This window comes from Natator depressus, chromosome 9 (assembly GCF_965152275.1).
Source record: "Natator depressus isolate rNatDep1 chromosome 9, rNatDep2.hap1, whole genome shotgun sequence".
NCBI lineage: Eukaryota > Metazoa > Chordata > Testudines > Cheloniidae > Natator > Natator depressus.
This window is the reverse complement of record NC_134242.1, coordinates 75,699,716-75,717,883: the sequence shown is the minus strand read 5'-3', so window position 1 is coordinate 75,717,883 and position 18,168 is coordinate 75,699,716. Positions and strand designations below refer to the sequence as shown.

Sequence of the window (18,168 nt, the reverse complement as noted above, 5' to 3'; positions counted from 1 at the left end):
GTGAGCTCTTTGTGGCAGAGATTTACTACTTATATGTGGACATTTCTTAACATTCTGTGGAAGCTTCTAGTAAAAACAGATATTTTGTGACTAATAAAGCCAGTTATGAAAGATCAGTTCCAGAATTCAAAGTGTTATTTGTTTTATTGTTAGGACAGAAGTCCATAATTATACAGGCAAAACAAAAAAGGAAACACCTTGGTTTTTAAGGTGTCCAAGCTTTTCAGGCCAAGGTCCATGACCAGTGTTGTAGAAGCACCTACCATACTTCTTTCAGAGTAGCAGCCGTGTTAGTCTTTTCTTTTTGCAAATACAGGAGTACCTGTGGTACCTTAGAGACTAACCAATTTATCTGAGCGTAAGCTTTGGTGAGCTACAGCTCACTTTATCGGATGCATCCGATGAAGTGAGCTGTAGCTCACCAAAGCTTATGCTCAAATAAATTGGTTAGTCTCTAAGGTGCCACAGGTACTCCTTTTCTTTTTGCCATACTTCTGGCATTCTGGAAACACTACCAAGAATAGAAAAACTATATAGCCAATCAATGATATTTTGCACTATAATTGAAGTTGGACTTAAATATTTTAATATAGATTTTCAATGCATTCTACACCAAGAGGGAAAAACTAATTTATAAAAAAAATAAAACCAGCTAACTGAAACCACAAAGGGTTATTTAAAGCACTTCAAGCCTGAAAGGAAGAATTTGAACTAGTGGTAGACTTTGCTGGACTTAACTGCAATCTCTCACGAAAGCTAACTGATGTCCTATGGACAGCTCAATGAAGCCTCTGCAGCTTGTCTCCTGGCAACCAAAAAAGTAAACGAAGGATACACAAGGAATGGGACAAAAAAGACGACAATATTACGATACCTTTGTGAAGTCAGTGGTATGCCTTCACCTAGAATGCCCTGTTCAGCTCTATTATTTGTATTGTAGCACTTAGGATCCCCACTTCTACACACCTACCTCAAAAAGACAGTAGAAATAAAGCTCAGGGAAGGGTGACGAAAAGATTAGGGGCATGGAAAGACTTTCATATTAAGAGAACTTGAACAGACTGGTACTGTTTAGAAATGACAGACGGGACATGACAGATGAACACACAAATAATAGTACAGAGAAGGTCACTCAGTTGCTCCTGTTCACTATTTCATAACAGAAGAGGCAACAGATTTAAAGCGGATTTGAAGGAAATCCAAATTAGCTTTTAAAATTCACTGTTACCAAATATCATGAACGCTAAAGTGCTTAGTCAGATTCAAAAGAAGGTTTTTTGTTTTTAAAGATGTTTTAGGGCACAAATCAAAACACTAAACTCATGGAGTTAGGAAGAAACTCCACCATCGGCAGGTAATTCCATAATTGTCCACCTTCCTCTGAAACATTTGCTACTGGCTGCTGTCAGGAGCCAAACAGGGTTAGATGGGGACTACTAGTTTGATCAAGGATCCATACTGTTTCTTTAATACCCAGAGTACAGTTTGCACTTGGTAGCATTCCAGATACCAGGAAATGTTAATGGCCAAATTAAATTAAAGTTCAATTAAAGCAATGTTACCATGCTGCCCACTATCACAGCTCTGATATTTTTAAAAAGTTATTCAGCACTGTAAGGATTGGGAGGGGGTGGGGGGGGAGGAAATCAGTAAACTGAAAAACGGACCACACTCAGTGTGAGAATTCAGCTCAGTCTTGCAACTGAATAAGACAAAATGGCTGGGTTGTAGCAGTAAATAAGAATGTAGGCCAATCTCACTAGCTTCCAGTTCTCCAGGTGCAGGTGGTGGATCTTATGAGGAGGGGGACTACAATGGCAATGGGCTGCCACTGCCTGCTTGAGGATGCCATGGCAACTGGGCACACAGGCCATCTTCACTGACTAGCTGATCATCACAGTGGCAATCAGACCAAAGATGGCTTTTTGCCCTCCCAGGAGCTTAAAGAGTTCTCAGGATCCATTTGACTGTAGCTGCAGCTGGTATGTGGGTAATAGAGATGAATGACAGAACAACTGGATGCAGTGTTGCTGTAGCCATGTCAGTCCCAGGATATGAGAGACACAAGGGAGGTCATATCTTTTATTGGACCAACTTCTGTTGGCGAGACAGACAAGCTTTCAAGCTACAGAGAGCTCTTCAGGTCTGTGAAATGTACTAGCTTAACGAGTAGTTCGTCTGCAATTCATGACGTGCTGGTGAGACCCATCGGCATATTCCTCACAAGTTCAGGATCCATCCCTGCAGACCGAAAGGGAAGACAGCACGCAGTACAAAAAAATGTTGAAAGATGGCACCAAATGTGGATGGAAGCACAGGGATTGCTGGGATGCAAAGCGATGCATCTGCAGGACTCAGAATGCACTGCACTCCACACCCCCTTCCCACAAACCACAGCGCCAGAATGGGAAGAGGTGCTCTGTGAGATAGCTGCCCATAATGCACTGCTCCCAATGCTGCCGCAAATGTGGCCACGCCAGCGCGCTTGCAGCTGACAGGCAGCGCTTTCCCTGCTGCGGTCTCTGAGGGCTGGTTTAACTCTCAGCGCTCTACATCTGCAAGTGTAGCCATGCCCTAGGAGTGTCACAGCTAAACAGAAGGTGCAAAAAGCTTGTTTAGCATAAGTAGTTAACTTTGAATGATCCCCTGCAATATGTGTTAAGTGGCCCATTAATACCCCTCCAGTCACTGGGGAGCGGGAGGAAGGGCAGGAGAGAAGGCAGCTAGGAGGGGTTATTAATGGGTTATGGATTGTTATAAGACATAAATCCAGGTTCTCTATTCAGTCCATGATTATTAGTGTCTATCAAAGTTATGAATTTAAGCTTCACTGCTATATTTGCATGTTGGGTTCAACCAGCAATCATGTTCCATTTGTTCCTTCCCTGATTTTCTGTGAAGTTTTTTCTTTCTGCAATTGTACTGTCAACTTCTGAGGGCAGTGGGGTGTGAGCTGGTGGAGAGGGTGGCGTTAGTGTGACAAGACGGTAGTTAAGGGGACAAATATATGAAAATTAGACAGTTATTCAAATCTGGTGTTTGGAGTTACTCCAACCGATTTCCAAATAATTAACCACAAGGCTCTGCTAGACACAGGAGGACGCTCCTGTTGGAGCAAAAGAGGAAATCACTTACACACTGGTTTCCTTAAAACCAGTGGACCTGGAGACCTCTTCAATTGTCCTGATTTAGTTTGTTGGGGTAGAATCCCAGGATCCCCCATAACGTTAGGGAAAGTAGCTAGGATGGATTCCATCACAGGAGGGAATAGGTTAAAAAGACTAACTTTATCAGGCTTCTGCATTTTGTATTTACTAATAAAGTTGTAGACAAATAGAGAAAAATCTAGATATTTGCCTGTCTCTTTTCATTCTGCTGTGATCTCAGCAACATACCGATACAATGTATGCTGTATTTTAGGGCTCCCGGACTCAGTGTCTTCACTTTCTGGTTTGTTTGGTTTTTTTTCCTAAAGAAGTCAACCACTCTAAAGACAACCCATTACATAAATGCACACTCTGGCTTACAGCATGTTCACCTTAATGAAGTGGACTAGGAGACCAAAAAACCTGGAGGGAAAAAACAGTCCTGAACATTGTATGTTAAAATAGCTACAAGACTGGTTTCAGAATAAAATAAGGAATAAATCACCTGTACAAAGTGTCAGGGTGCAGATTCTCCAGAATATGGCTTGTAACTCTACCAACAGTTACAAGTTGCTTTTCCCCATATTCTATATTATATCCAATGACATCTGACCCATGGCAACATGGTTCCTCCCACTGAATGGCAAGGCACGTTGACAAGGGACAAGGAATTTCCATCTGATCTTCTTCAAGCAGATGTAGTACAGACACTGCTGCAGGCACCGATGCTGGTGTTGTTACCACACCGATATCTCCAAACAATCCAACTCCAGCTATATTCACAGCCTGAAAGAGAGATTCTGTTGTGTTCAAGGAGTCCCACATTTTTCTATCTTGTCTTTGAGAAACTGCTTTGATTTTGTGCTTCATTAAAGAAATTTGCAAGAGGATGGCATTTTCCTAAACATAATGAAAAACTTATCAGTCCAGAACTAAAGGCAAAATTCCACTTTAGTACGTGCAGCTCACATGGAGGTTGAGAGAAATGAGAACAGCAGCAGAATGTCCTTAACCATTCTGTCTTTCATGATAACTCAGATTAATCTGTTCTGAAACACTTTTTGTTGTGTTCCTTAAAAATATAGTAAGCAATAGCTTGCAGATCTTGAGCACCTTCCAATAAGGACATCTGGCATAAGGGTGTAACAGGCCTGGACATGTTCCCAAGATGGCTGGCCACAACCATCTGGGACTTTGAAGAGATGCAGAAGACATTAGTCTAGTGTTTAATCGAACACTATCCTATTCCTAGGTGTACACACTTTGGTTGGAGTGACAGAAGATGCTCTCCAAATCCTTTTCCTCGTCCAGTGCATCTGTACAAGTTGGACCAGAACTTTGTCCTTAGTTTCTAGATGAAGTATTTATTCAGATGCTAATTATCTTTAGGTTTTGATTTTTAAAGTGACATACAAAAGGAAGCCTCTCATACCTGTACTCTGCAATAATATGTGGTTGCAGGTGTAAGACCTTTCACTTCATAGCTCAGACAAGGGCCAGTGTATATGATACGCATTGATCCTTCCATTTGTCCCCAGTCCAGCCTATATTCACAAATTTCAGCACCATTGCATGCAGGACTCTGGGAAATTCAAGTCAGTGAAAGATTAGCTTTCAGATAGCTCATGATTTGTAATTATAAATATATATTTAAGATTATATCAATGGGGAATGGTTAGCGAAGAATGTGGCTTCACTAAACTTATCAGTGAAATGAGTTGGCTGGTTTCTACCTACTCCTAAAAGGGTATATGTCCTCCTCAAACCACTACACAAATGACACTCCTGGCTACAGGGAATACAAGTATTAAACAGGAGTAATTTGACAAAAAACTGCATTGAAAAGTTTGCACATATCTACCCTATAGCACACCTGATTTTGGTCAGTAGTGCTTTTTCACACAAGGCACTACTGTTGAAACTATGCTAGTAAACAATGGTGTCAGAACACTTTTATTAATAGTACAGTCCTAGCATGCAAAATGGAGGTTTTTCAGTTTGAAAACCGTTCCATAAGTAACACTCAGACCTTCCAGGTAGTCCACTGCATGGCTATAAGTACACCATTTGACTGAAACAGGAACATTCTTCACAAAGATTGCAATTCCCATCTGGTCCCATAATTTTCCAGTAACTAGTTGTAACAGTGGTGTGCACACTACTTAAGGAAAATGTGCTAACAGCAAATAGTCACCCACACCATGAGAAGGGCTTAAATATCACTCCATTTTCTCAATACAAGAACAAAATCTGTAGCTGAGAACATTTACAAAACAAAATTATTCAAAGCTGACTTCTGCCTGAGTACTGGTAAAACTGGGGAAGCATTTGAAATATTCCATCAATATACTCAATTCTTCTCTTTGTGAATTTACTTATGTGCTACATATGATGCATGAAATTCTAAAGCTTTAATAATAAAAATTTTAAAAACCTACCTCCCAAGTGACCACTATACAGGTGGCAGCCTTACAGGTTAACAAAGGTGTACTACACTGATCAGGAGGTCCTGCAGCTGTAGAAATCTCTGCTTTTTCAGAGAGAGGGCCAAACTAGAAGGAAATACAATTGCAAGAGTGTAGCAATACGACAAATGCACATTTGCACAGTGATAGGTTGGAGAAAATAAAAGATGCCATTTTATTTTGATAGTACTAAGATTTTGCATCACAATACCTAACTTCATAACTCCTACTGAAGCTTTTTGGGCACCTGCTACACATAACTGGTTTTGTGCGCACACAACCTCCAAAAAGCTCCCACTCATAGGGTTCTGCACAGTGGTAAGCCTCTCAACTTTGTGTGTATGCATGGCTCCCCCAATCTTCCTTTCCTTGCAGTCACATCTTGCTTCCAAAAGCAAGTGGCATTGCTCTAGAGGGACTCTTCTGTGACTAACATTGCTCCCATCCCTTGTTCCAAGCCAGTATAGCTTGGAGGTATCCTCTCTGCCCAACACTACCACTACCCTACCCTGACCCTACCTATCACATACTGTAAATTTAAAGTGATCTGCAAAATCTAGATGGGACATAACAGAAATGGGGTCACGGGGACGAAACTCCAACTGCAAAATTAGGGGAAACTTTTGGAAGGCATAAAGGATAGTTGGGCTCCTAACTATTCTTTGAGCCACTGATGATCTTGCACATAAATTTCACTGTCTTCTCTTTGCCAGAAGGGCTTTTGCAAACTGGTCCTTCAATGGGACTAATATGGAAAGCCACAGAGATGCTGCAAACACCACCACCAGGATCCTAATATATAGCTATCTTATTAGTGGTAGTACCTGTATAGTTACTTGCAAAACAAAAACTGATTATATAAAGAGATTGATTACCCCAGCTTTATTTCCTGCTCTTATCCAGAAGCCGTACATTCTCCCAGGAAGTAGACTGTTCACTGTGCATTCTGTCGTCTGACCCTGATACACTTGTCTGTGTTCATCTTGTTCAGAGTTTGCCATTTCTACAACATATTCTATTACTTCTGAGCCCCCATCTGTGGAAGGGGGATCTATGAAATACAAAGTTGCATTAATACAAAACCCAAGTAATTATTTTCAGAAAACAGCTCTTATTTTAATAACAGTTTCAAGGTGGTCTGTATGAAACCATAAGTTAGATTAATTCTAAAAATACATTTGCAGATGTTTGGTTTCAGCATCTATCTGAGCTGCAACAATTCACAAGCCTCTAATCCTTTTAAAAAACACAGCTGTCAGTTAGTAAAAGATTCATAATCTTTTTGATCGGGCATTTATACATATTATTTCTTACTTCTCCCCTTTACAGGGCTAAAAATAAAAAAGCAACAACTTATTTTTGCTTTCAATTGCCAGTTACAAACGGGTAAAGGGTAAAGACTAACCATAGCATACTGTTCCCTAACTTCTGTGCTCGCTGCTCCTTAAAGTTCTGTTAGTAATATACCAACTGCCCCACAAGCTATACGAAGTATAACTGAAGAGCTGTGCATTACAATTTTTCCTTTTGACTGAGTTTAATTACATAAGCTTTCAAGTTTTTGAATGAGTCTCCTGATATTTCAATTTTAGTTTTGTGGGATCATTTTTGTTTTTAGCCTTCTATTTTTATAATGTTCAAAACCTGGAAAATGTTTATCTACACAAACACTGGTCCTTACCCCATTGTAGAGTTATTTCTCTGGGCTTAGCTTTGCTAACCAGGCATGGAGCATGGCAAGGTCCAGGAGGAACAGCTGATATTTGTACAGTCAGAACATCAGAAGCCTAGCAAAAAAGTGTACATATATATTATTTTAAAGTTACAGTTGTGAAACACTGCACAACATTTTACTAAAGGAGAAATAAAACTACTTTCAAGGCCTAATGTGTTTATTCTTTTCAAGTGACTTCTTGGCTCACCGGGCTTTCACCTCCCTTACTGACACAGTAAACTCTCAGTTTGTATGAAGTACCAGGCTTGAGATGATCACACACATGTTCTCTCATGGAACCACTATACACTACTTCCCATTTAGTTCCTGCGGGAAAAGGAAAATATCAATTTACAATCCATGGGGAAGGTTTTGTTACATTAAAACATTAAACTTTTCCCCATATACATTAATTTAAGGCACACACATCACAGAACAAAAACTGAATCCTGGATTGGTTCAATTATGCATACAAACAGCATTTACCGTAATTAACTACTACTCCTATCTATAACAAAATGAACATTCTAATTGCTACAGTAATCACAATACATACTTACATGTGAACAGAAGTGAACAATAAATTGAATTAGGCCTTTTCAATGATTGCTTACCAATTAAAGTTTCTGAAATTTCTAGGAAGTACTTAGAAATGTCTGATCCTCCATTATCCTTTGGTGGATCTGAAAGAAAGTTACATTTTAGTTACAATGAATTTCAAAAGTTTAGAAAAAACCATGAGGTTCATGTACCATCTTGTAAACAACTATTCAGAACAGTATTTTTCATTGTGGAATATACTCATATGGGAAGTTAAACTGGAATTGCAATAATACTGCAATAAAAGATGAAATATGAAAGCTTCATGTTCAGACAGAGCATAAAATAAGGGTTCTATCAGAATCTGTTTTTATGAAATATTATACACATTTTAAGACAGCAGTAGAGTGGGTTGGGCTCCACAGTAAGAGTATGAGGAGATAGAGGCCAGCTGCTAAAGTTCTGCTACTCTTTTTTGAATGAAATAAATATTTTTGCTACTTATATATTACACGAAGACTAAGTTTTAATGTGTAAATTGCAACTTTTCTTGGAAGCCACACTCAAAGTTAAAAGTAGGATAAATCAAATAATCTCTCGGTTGGTAAATATATTCAGAAGGAATAGCTGGTCATTAGTGCATCTTGAAAAGAGATAGGATTGGGAGAAAGATTTGTATTTTTAAGGAGATTACATTTAGGCTAAAAGTTTCTCTGAAGAAAAGAACTGCATGGAGACAGACTATAGTCTATTTTTAGACCAGTTCTCTATGCTATTTTAAATTTGTTTTACTGATACCTTATAGCAGGGGTGGGCAAACTTTTTGGCCCAAGGGCCACATCTGTGTATGAAAATTGTATGGCAGGCCATGAATGCTAATGAAATTGGGGTTTGGGGTGGGAGGGGGAGGTCTCTGCTGGGGGTGCAGGCTCTAGGGTGGGGCCAGAGATGAGGAGGGCTCCAGCTGGGGGTGTGGGCTGTGGAGTGGAGCTGGGGATAAGGTGTTGGGGGTGCAGGAGGTTGCTCCAGGCTGGGACAGGGAGTTGGGGTACGGTAGGAGGTCAGGGGTGCAGGTTCCGGGCAGTGCTTACCTCAAGCAGCTCCCAGAAGCAATGGCATCCTCTCCCCCCCACCCCCGGCTCCTACGTGGAGGCACAGCCAGGTGGCTCTGCAGGCTGCCAGTCCACAGGCGCCACCCCTGCAGCTCCCATTGGTCACGGTTCCCGGCCAATGGGAGCTGCAGGGTCAGCACTTGGTGGGGGCAGCGTGCAGAATCCCCCGGCTGACCCTACATGTAGGAGCCAGAGGGGGGGGACATGCCGTTGCTTCTGGGAGCCGTGTGGAGCAGGACAAATCCCCGATCCCACTCCCCGGATGGAGCACTGGAGCAGGACAAGCCCCAGACCCCACTCCCCAGCAGGAGCTCGAGAGCCGGATTAAAACGTCTGGAGGGCCAGATGCGGCCCCCGGGCCGTAGTTTGTCCACCCCTGCCTTATAGGCTCATTTCTCTTCCGAGGAGCAAGGGAAGACAAAATTAACACAAGCTGACTTACCCCATGTAACTTTCACATTGTGTGAATGGATCTTTCCCTTTACACTTGGTTTACTTGGTGGTCCAGGTTTATCAGGAATTGTGCTGTATTCTACTACCTCACTTGGGATACTTTTCCCTTCATTGTTACAGGCACAGAGCTGTTAAGAATGAATATAATATATTGATTGCTATGGACAATATCAGACTAATTTGCAAACAAAGATCAAAGAGAAAGGCAATTATTTTTAAAACATCTCTGACGCCATAATAAAATAAAAATGTAATCCCACTGAAAAATTACTACTGCTAGGTTAGCCTGCTATTGTATATGGTTAGGAAACACCAAACAAGTGCTACGAGCAAATAGCTTCAGAAATACAATACTGGTCAATAAAAATAAAAGGAAATCAAATACGTAATTTAGCACATACCCTAAACTTATGAGGAGTACTCCTCCTTAGATTTTGTAAAGTGCATGAGAGTTCTTCTCCATTATATTTTGGCTGAAAACCATAACCCTGTAAAGCACAGAAATTAAGAACAGGCATACAGTCACTAACAACTCTCCTGGTAAAACAACAAGAGCAGCAATTGGTCCCCACAATTTCTCAAGCATTAAACCATTTGAATTTCCCTGGGACACTTCTAACCAAGTCTATATGGTTCTATACTATATAAAGTGTCTCTAATAAGGTGAATTACTTCATAAACAGAAGAGGATGGCAACTTCAGCAATTATGCTTAATTTTTTTTTTATCATTAGATAGTGTAGGCCTTTACATAGTTCAGCATTTCCACTTTATGAAAGGCTGTTTTATTAATTATACCGTGTTTATGAACTGTTAATTGTAGTGCAATGTTTCGTATTATTACACTTGGGATAATCTTAATGAGTTACATTTACACTTAAAATTACAGACTACTCATCAAAACATTAAGAAAACCCAACTTACAGAATCATCTTCTTCCATATCTAAAGTGTAAGTCAGAGAGTCATCTGAAGACATGCCATTAGGTGGGCTCCATTTTAATGATAACCATGTTACTCCTGCTTCAGTTAACTCAGGGGGCAGTGGTGGTGAAGGGACGATTCCTGCTGTATAATATATCACTGTCTCACTAAACCCACTGAAAAGTTAAATTTAAAGGTTAGTAACATTAGCTTGGGCTGTTGAGAAATTAAAATGAGAAACCACCACCACATTTTACCTCATTCCGATGTCATTTTTAGCTGCTAATCTGAGCAAGTATTTTGTAGAAGGAGAAAGTTTGGTTAGTTTGTATTGCTTTAGATTCCCATAGTAGCATTCTTTGAAGGCTCCACTTTTTCCCTTTAAACAAATAAAATAAAGACAGTCTTAAGTAACTTTTACATAGGGACTATTTTTAAGGTTAAATTTAATCTCCTCCACTCTCCACCTTCCTGTTACTCCACTAATTCAAAATTTTAATAAAAGCATTAAACCTAAATATTACATGTGGGCAGGTTGTGATCTGTTTATTTTTTACATTAGACCACTTTTCAAATCAGAAGGCCAGTGGCCTGACATTTTCAACGATGGATACCAGCCAAACATAGAAACAAATGACTTACAACTGAGGATACGTCACTAATGGGGAAAGGAGGGGAGACAGACTACAATATAGCAGAATTCCTGGAGTGGAAAGATGGTCATTAGAGCTAGAAAGACCAAGGCCTACTGGTAAGAGGGTTTGGAATGCAGAGGAAAATAACCTAAAGGATTACAGGAAGGGCTACTCAAAAATTTGAGACTTAGAACTGGTCTATGCTACACAGTTAGGTCGACCTAAGTTGCCTTACACTGACCTAATTATGTCAGTGTCTACACTGCAGCCTTCCTCCTGTTGATGTAAGTGCCCTACTACACTGACATAATAGCTCCACCTCCACCAGAGGCTGAAGGCTTATGTCAGTGTAGTTAGGGTGATGCAGTGTGCCTGCGTTACTTACACTGGCTGTTCACTGTCTTGTCAATTACACAGCAGGAGCTGTTTCTAGCCTAGACATAACCTTAGTTAAGGTAGCAATAACCATCCAAACTTCCTTGGATACCTACACAAACTAAGATGTTAATCCTTTGATGTTTTGTCCAGTCATTACAGAACACCTTTTTAGTAAGAACTTCTCAAAATTTTAAGTGACGTTTATGATTGCCTTCATGAAATGGACCCATAATGCTCTGTTCGCTAATAATGGATATATTATGAACATTACTTAGGATGGCAAAAAAATCAAATAAATCAAACAGTTTACAATTTAACACTGTATTCTCAGAGTAATTTAATGGAATCTCTGTTTGAAATAGCTGTAGTACTATAGATCTGGCCCAAGTTTTGTTTGTTATTTTAAAGTTGGCTAGCCACAAAAAAATATATTGATTGGCACAATAAAAAAGCGTGTATCTACTTAAGCAATATACATATTCACTCATATCTGCAAAGCATTCATGTTTGCAAGCAAACTTTTCCATCATAAAAATAAAGGGCTTACCTCATCCCATTCTAAGAGAAAATTAGTTATTTTGGAACCATTATCATTTGAAGACTGAAATAAAGAAACAAACAAAAGAGAAGATCAAAGGTTTAAAAGTAGAGTTTCATTTTACACAGACACTTGGATGTTGAAAGGAAAGGTTTTAATACCAAGGATAGGGTTTCCAACTGTGTTACTTAGACATAACTAAGTGAAGACGATGCAAACTAATTTTAACTGTACAGTCCACACTATATCTCATCTTTTTCTCGCAATACATTTATATTTAAGGACCCTTTCAGTGATCATTTCAGACCTTATTGTGACAGTTTGGGAATGTATGTGAATTTATGAATTCCAGTTTGATTTATGAACTCTGTTTATATACTTTTGGATGTCTTTCACTATCTACTTGCATCATACCTTTTGTGTTATGGAGAGGGGTACTGGCATTTGGTTTCTGCCATTCAATGTGACAAATATTAATGCCCACATGAATTGATGAAATTTGCACTAGCAGGACAATGGAGCCTCCCTGGAAGGACTACTGCTCTGCTAATGACTCCTATCACACCACTACCTCCTCTGAGACATGAATGTAGCAACACTGGGGCACGAGGTCTCATGCTGGAACTCATGACCAAAACTGTGCTTATACGCTGGAGGACTTTTGTGCATGCATGGAGAGACCAAAACCAGAAGACAAGACTGGGCAGAAGGAGGAATGGTGCAAAAGAATCCTGACCTCCCTGGAAAACACTAAGACCCAAAGGACTTTCAGAAGGGTGAGTAAACTGAGGCAGGGTGTTGCATGCAAGGGTATATGTTACTTTTCTATAGATCTCGTGTGTGTCGGTTTAGAAATTCTTTTGCAGAGTCTACGTTATTGTGTTACATCATGTACTTTCCAAAGAGAGTAATGGTAAACCAGAAAGTCCACAGCTTTGGTGGAACTCTGGACCATCCAACAGCTACTGGGGAAGCTCTGGAGAGCATAGGCCCTAATGCAATTGGTCTGTAGGGTCCCCACTGCCAAGAAGGATATCTGACTTTGGGTCTACACTTGGAGAGTGGGCCTACATGCCCAGAGCCAGAGAGACACTGCATCACTTCTGCCCAGCCCCAGGAAGCCAAGAGCATGAGGGACCAAAGGTTCTGTTTGGTCTTGTGTAATGGCTTGGAGCATCTAGGAGAGGGAACTCATCTAGAGTTGTGACACTGATTTTCTGATTTTTACTTGCCTACTTTACACACATTACCACAATTGTGCTCACAAACTGGGCATTTGCTCATGTGATGACAGCATGTGTAACTGCAATAGAGTTATGTACTTACTTGTATGTATTTTTGAAAATCAGGTTGACAATGTATGTTTATTGAGCATGAATCTACATTAACCAGAGAGCCATATGTAATTGCAAAGACATTCTTCAGTCAAGTACATGAACAGGGATAGCCTTACAAAACTCAACAGCCTAACAAACACACAATTTATTATAACATTTCTATATAGAATACATTGCATGGTCTATTCAAGAGTTAGCCTTGGGGGCGGAGGGGGGGAGAGCATGATGCATAAACCAAGCTAAAATAATAGAATTCGGCTTCAGAGTTATCTTCGACATTCTGTGCTATTTAATCTACCACACTGGGACCTAAGCATTAGAAGTGTTGATGCTCCCCTCTCTCACATGCAATTATTTCAGTAGAGAATTTTTCCAAATATTCTAGGTCATACACGTCTTTTGTCAGTGCAAAAATACATGTATTTTATGCAGAAAAAAAGCATTCTACCAACTCACATATTAATGGGATACAAAGGATATTGAATTAGTAACAGAAGAAAAGAGGATGACCTGGAGATGGAGAAGTGATATGATTTCAGCTATATTGTACAGAAACAATCTTCACTGAGGAACTTAAAATCCAACTTTAAAAAAAGAGAAATAGTATGTTTTGCTTTTTCAAGATTTTAAATATCCCTGCCAAGTTATTTACCTTCCAATGTAAACTCAAGCTGTTTTTCGTTCTGTTGATTAGTTTAGGTGCAGCTGGAGGGTCTGGTTCACAGCTTTCTGTAGTAAAACTCACCAATTCGGAAACAGATTCTTTTATGGAACTGCTTGTTGCTGAAACTCTGAATGACAAAAGGCAATTAATGAAGTGTCCCAAGATCATCATCACACGAATATCCTAAAATTTAGAACATGGAGAATCACTTTAAGAAATGCACTTAATCAGAGGCAGAAGGTAGAGAAAAGAGAGTAGATGGCTTGTTGTATTAGAAGTGTAATACAGAGCCTTTCTTCCCTAAACCACTGGTTCAAGTATAGCTCACACTGTTAGCATTGTAATTGTCCAAGAGAGGGCTAATGAAGTGAGTTTATGATCTCATTCCAGTTCCTAGTGGACTCAAAAATCATTTTCATTTTCATGTCTCAAAAATCACCACCACAAATGCCACTGTCGTTGGCAGTGTAAGGGAGATAAAGGCACGTTGGAAGAGCAACATGGAAATGCTCACAATGCAGTTTCTTTGGATTTAACCATTTTGTGGACAGAGGAGCTCAGTCTTGAGGGCTGTCAATCTGGCACTGTTCATGAGCTCTACATTTAAGTTTTTAAATACGAAAAGCATTGAAGAATCAATTCTAACTGTTGATGTTCCTCTGAATGAAACAATTCAGCATCTCTGGGGCTTACAGTTAACAAGCTTCATCTTTAAAGCTAGAAGCAAAAGTCAATTTTAAACCTGCTATAGACCTTTGAGAAAAGTAAACAAGTTCATGTTAAACCATTTTCAAATGAATTCCTTTTTTCAAGGAGCACATTTAACACGAGCCCAGTTGGCAGACTGTCAAGATGTCACCACTATGACAAAGTAAACGATGAAATGCATATCGGATTCATGATCAAAACTATATTAAAGAATGTTACCAGATGGATGAGACCGCAGAAGAGGATTACTTTATATTCAAATATGCTAGAAGGCCTTGAGACTCAAGGGTATAGAAAATGAATAAATTAAATGAAACTTTCAAATTATTCAGGTACAAGTCTTCCAGGTAAATTTGTATTATATATATATATATATATATATCGCACAAACTACTAACTTAAATGGAGGTTAACTGCCACTACTTCTTTTGTATGGCTTGGGTAGGTAGCAACAACTACAAATTTATATCTAAGTTTGATAGCCAGCACATTGCCACAGCAGTGAGCTGGTGAATGTCCTTCTAGCTCCCAGCAAAAGAACAAAGGGAACATTCATATATGTGCTCTATCGTTTGTGCCTGGTGACCAGTGTTGCATACAGGTGTTTGCCTCATTTTCCATTTAGGGTTTGTCCACATCTCCCATGAGATGTCCTGATGCGATTCAATCTGCACCAGTCTTTCCGACAAATCAAAACCCAGTGGGTTCCTCAACAGGATCAACGATGAGCTGTCTGTTTTGAGTGGTTAAAATGCTCCATGTGATTCTCCATTGAGCCTCAGGATCAAAGTTGGGTGTAAGGGTCTTGATACAGTTCCATAGAGGGTTGTGGGATTTTAATCTTGTCTTTGGCAGGTTCTGCAGGTCATGGTGCAGTGGGATCCCCGTATTTGCATTGACACGATTAAGAAAGCGAGATGTCTGAGCAGATAGTCTAATCTGTGGAGGCTGGATGTGTGATAGGACTGGGAGCCAGTCAACTGGAGTAGATCTGAGTGTCCCAACACTATGCGCATAGCATTACTGAATTGAGTGTCAAGGAGTTGTGTGTGACTGCCGACCTCCCAGTGAACGTAACAACGATTATACTTCCTCAAACCGCCCTTTCCAGGACCAAAAAAGAACAGTTGGGCCAGTCCTCTGAGTATACCAACTTAATGTAGAAGGGATGTCCAGAGAAAAGCTGGATTACCTCTCAAGAACCCTCAAAGACAATCACAGTGGTTTCTTGGAGGGCCACAATGTCACACATGAAAGAAGATAAAGCTGCCAGACTTAAAATCATGGCTATATTAAAATCGCTGCTGTCAACCATCCAAAACATGGTGGGGGGGGGAGGGAGGTTAACTAACCAATATATTTAGAACTGCAAGTGAAATAATTCAAGAACACTGTAGCTCATCTGAAAATCAGAAAGACAAAGAATTCCAAGATAACGCTACTCTTGAACAAGACTAGAAATTAAGTAAAGGCAGAACGAAGGCCCCAGACCTACTTGTCTTCCACCATGTATGCATGTTTCATATTGCTTAGATTGGAGGTGGCCCTGGTGATCTATGCAGCACATTAGACCTAAACTATGCAGCAAGACTGCACTGAATTATGCAGCACACTGAAAAACATTCTGCAAATTATAGGAGTGGCGTTTCTCTTGCAGTAGGATTTAAGAGTTGTCTTCTCCTGTATCCAACAAATATTGGAGTAGAGCCCTGCATGGGACTATTTTTAATCCCTCTCCTGTCCTGCTCCTGCTATTATGGGCCTCCCTTCTGCTGTTGGATGCCCCCAAACTCACTACTCCGGCCAGTCTCCTTTCCTGCAGAATTAGGCGCTGCAGGGGCAAGGATTTGTTTGCTCTGATGGGCCTTAAGAGCTCTGGATGGCAGCTGCTGATTCTTGCAAGCCTCTTCTTCTCTCCACAAATACTCCATTCTGCCACGGAGGGGTCTGCTCTCCCACTACTCCAACCAGCCTCAGTTTCCCCTCCTCTAGTACTATTAAGGTTCATAGGAGAGCAGTTTGGAAGCCTCCTCTCACCTTAACACAGATTAGCTCAGAGACTCCTTCTGCTCCCCCTAGACATGTGAAAAGATCCAGGAGGGCTGATGATTATTCTTTTCTTTGTTGCTGTCCTTAGTCTAGAAGAATCTCCCTCTTGCTGATTCCTGCTCTACCCTTTAGAGCAGTAGCATGGAACTTCAGGAAATCCATTTAACTCCTCCTTTTTTGCTGAGAGGAGACAGGCAGAGGGACAACGGTAGGCAAAAATGCTAACCAGCAAAGGCAGGATATTTATCAATTTAGGCATTACAAATAGGACAATATTAGTACACAAGCGGCAACAACAACAGTGCATGGACAGGTTTCAGAGTAACAGCCGTGTTAGTCTGTATTCGCAAAAAGAAAAGGAGTACTTGTGGCACCTTAGAGACTAACCAATTTATTTGAAGTGAGCTGTAGCTCACGAAAGCTTACGCTCAAATAAATTGGTTAGTCTCTAAGGTGCCACAAATACTCCTTTTCTTAGTGCATGGACACAATCACATTTTACATAGAACCCTGGTAAATAGTTCATAATCCCATCCATCTCAAGAAGGAAGAAATCAAATATTAATTCTAATTTATAATGGTAATGGGTATTCCTACACTGTTAGGGAAGTTTCCAGTACATACCTGATATGGTAATCTGTTGCTGGTCTGAGTTCAGGAAGAGTAATTGTTGTTTCTTCTCCTCTGTAGGAACAAAAAAAGTGATAGCTCTCCCATGTACTTCAAAACACAAACTTATTGCAAAATAAAACTATATAATGTACATTTAATGTCAAAGTGCCCATTATCCCCTTTATACATAAGGCCTATTGATATTACTTAAAATGATCTGCAAGTGAAAAAAGGTCTTCAAGACAACATACACCTGATAAAAACATTGCTGATATGTGTCAGTGTATTTGAACATATGTATTGTGCTTAAATTAAGAAACCAGACTTACATATAGACAGATTTAAATTTTCCATTTTTACCGCTGTTGGATACTGCTACTTCAAATATAAATGTTGCTGGAGTGAGACTATGACTTTCTCCATTCTGTGAACTAACTGGGAGATTCCAGGACAGAACTGCTGATCTTGCTTGTATATCAGAAACCTTTTAAAACCACAAATAACGCAAATAGGTTTGCTTGCTATAATAAAGGTATATTAGTCATTAACATGGTACTTGCTCATTTCTCACTGGAGGAATTCTTTACTTTTAGTTAGTAGAAGTGCTGAGTCTTTTTTAAGTTAGGACTTTACTGAGCTTTAATTTCAATTTTAACTATTAATCATTCTAGGGTGCTCATATCAAGGGCACTATATAAATAGACCATGGGCATATTTAAATGGTCTTGAGGTGTGAAGTGAAGTTTCTATTTCATTTGCAGTGTTTGCATTAAGTACTTAAGCCAAAGTTTTCAGACTTGGAACCCTAAAAAAAACCAAAACAAACAAAAAAACCACACCCAGGCAGCCAGATGTGTGTTTACGCACAGACAAATGGCTCAATTTTCTAGCTGAG

The 18,168-nt window shown here is 39.9% G+C and overlaps 1 protein-coding gene across 3 annotated transcripts in view; it reads right to left on the bottom strand.

The window, feature by feature from the left end:
* The window catches only part of LOC141994255 (fibronectin type-III domain-containing protein 3A-like), an 86,892-nt gene that overhangs the window by 10,559 nt on the left and 58,165 nt on the right, over positions 1–18,168 (bottom strand). For all 3 annotated transcript variants that reach the window (XM_074964481.1, XM_074964482.1, XM_074964483.1), the window contains exons 8-22: positions 17,603–17,757; positions 17,286–17,345; positions 13,893–14,031; positions 11,913–11,966; positions 10,610–10,731; positions 10,354–10,528; positions 9,832–9,918; positions 9,420–9,558; positions 7,940–8,008; positions 7,534–7,652; positions 7,293–7,398; positions 6,487–6,662; positions 5,585–5,698; positions 4,579–4,728; positions 3,652–3,932 (exon numbers count right to left, since the gene is read on the bottom strand). In XM_074964481.1, coding sequence (XP_074820582.1) covers positions 3,652–3,932; positions 4,579–4,728; positions 5,585–5,698; positions 6,487–6,662; positions 7,293–7,398; positions 7,534–7,652; positions 7,940–8,008; positions 9,420–9,558; positions 9,832–9,918; positions 10,354–10,528; positions 10,610–10,731; positions 11,913–11,966; positions 13,893–14,031; positions 17,286–17,345; positions 17,603–17,757 — 1,946 coding nt within the window. The remainder of the gene's footprint in view (positions 1–3,651; positions 3,933–4,578; positions 4,729–5,584; positions 5,699–6,486; positions 6,663–7,292; positions 7,399–7,533; positions 7,653–7,939; positions 8,009–9,419; positions 9,559–9,831; positions 9,919–10,353; positions 10,529–10,609; positions 10,732–11,912; positions 11,967–13,892; positions 14,032–17,285; positions 17,346–17,602; positions 17,758–18,168) is intronic.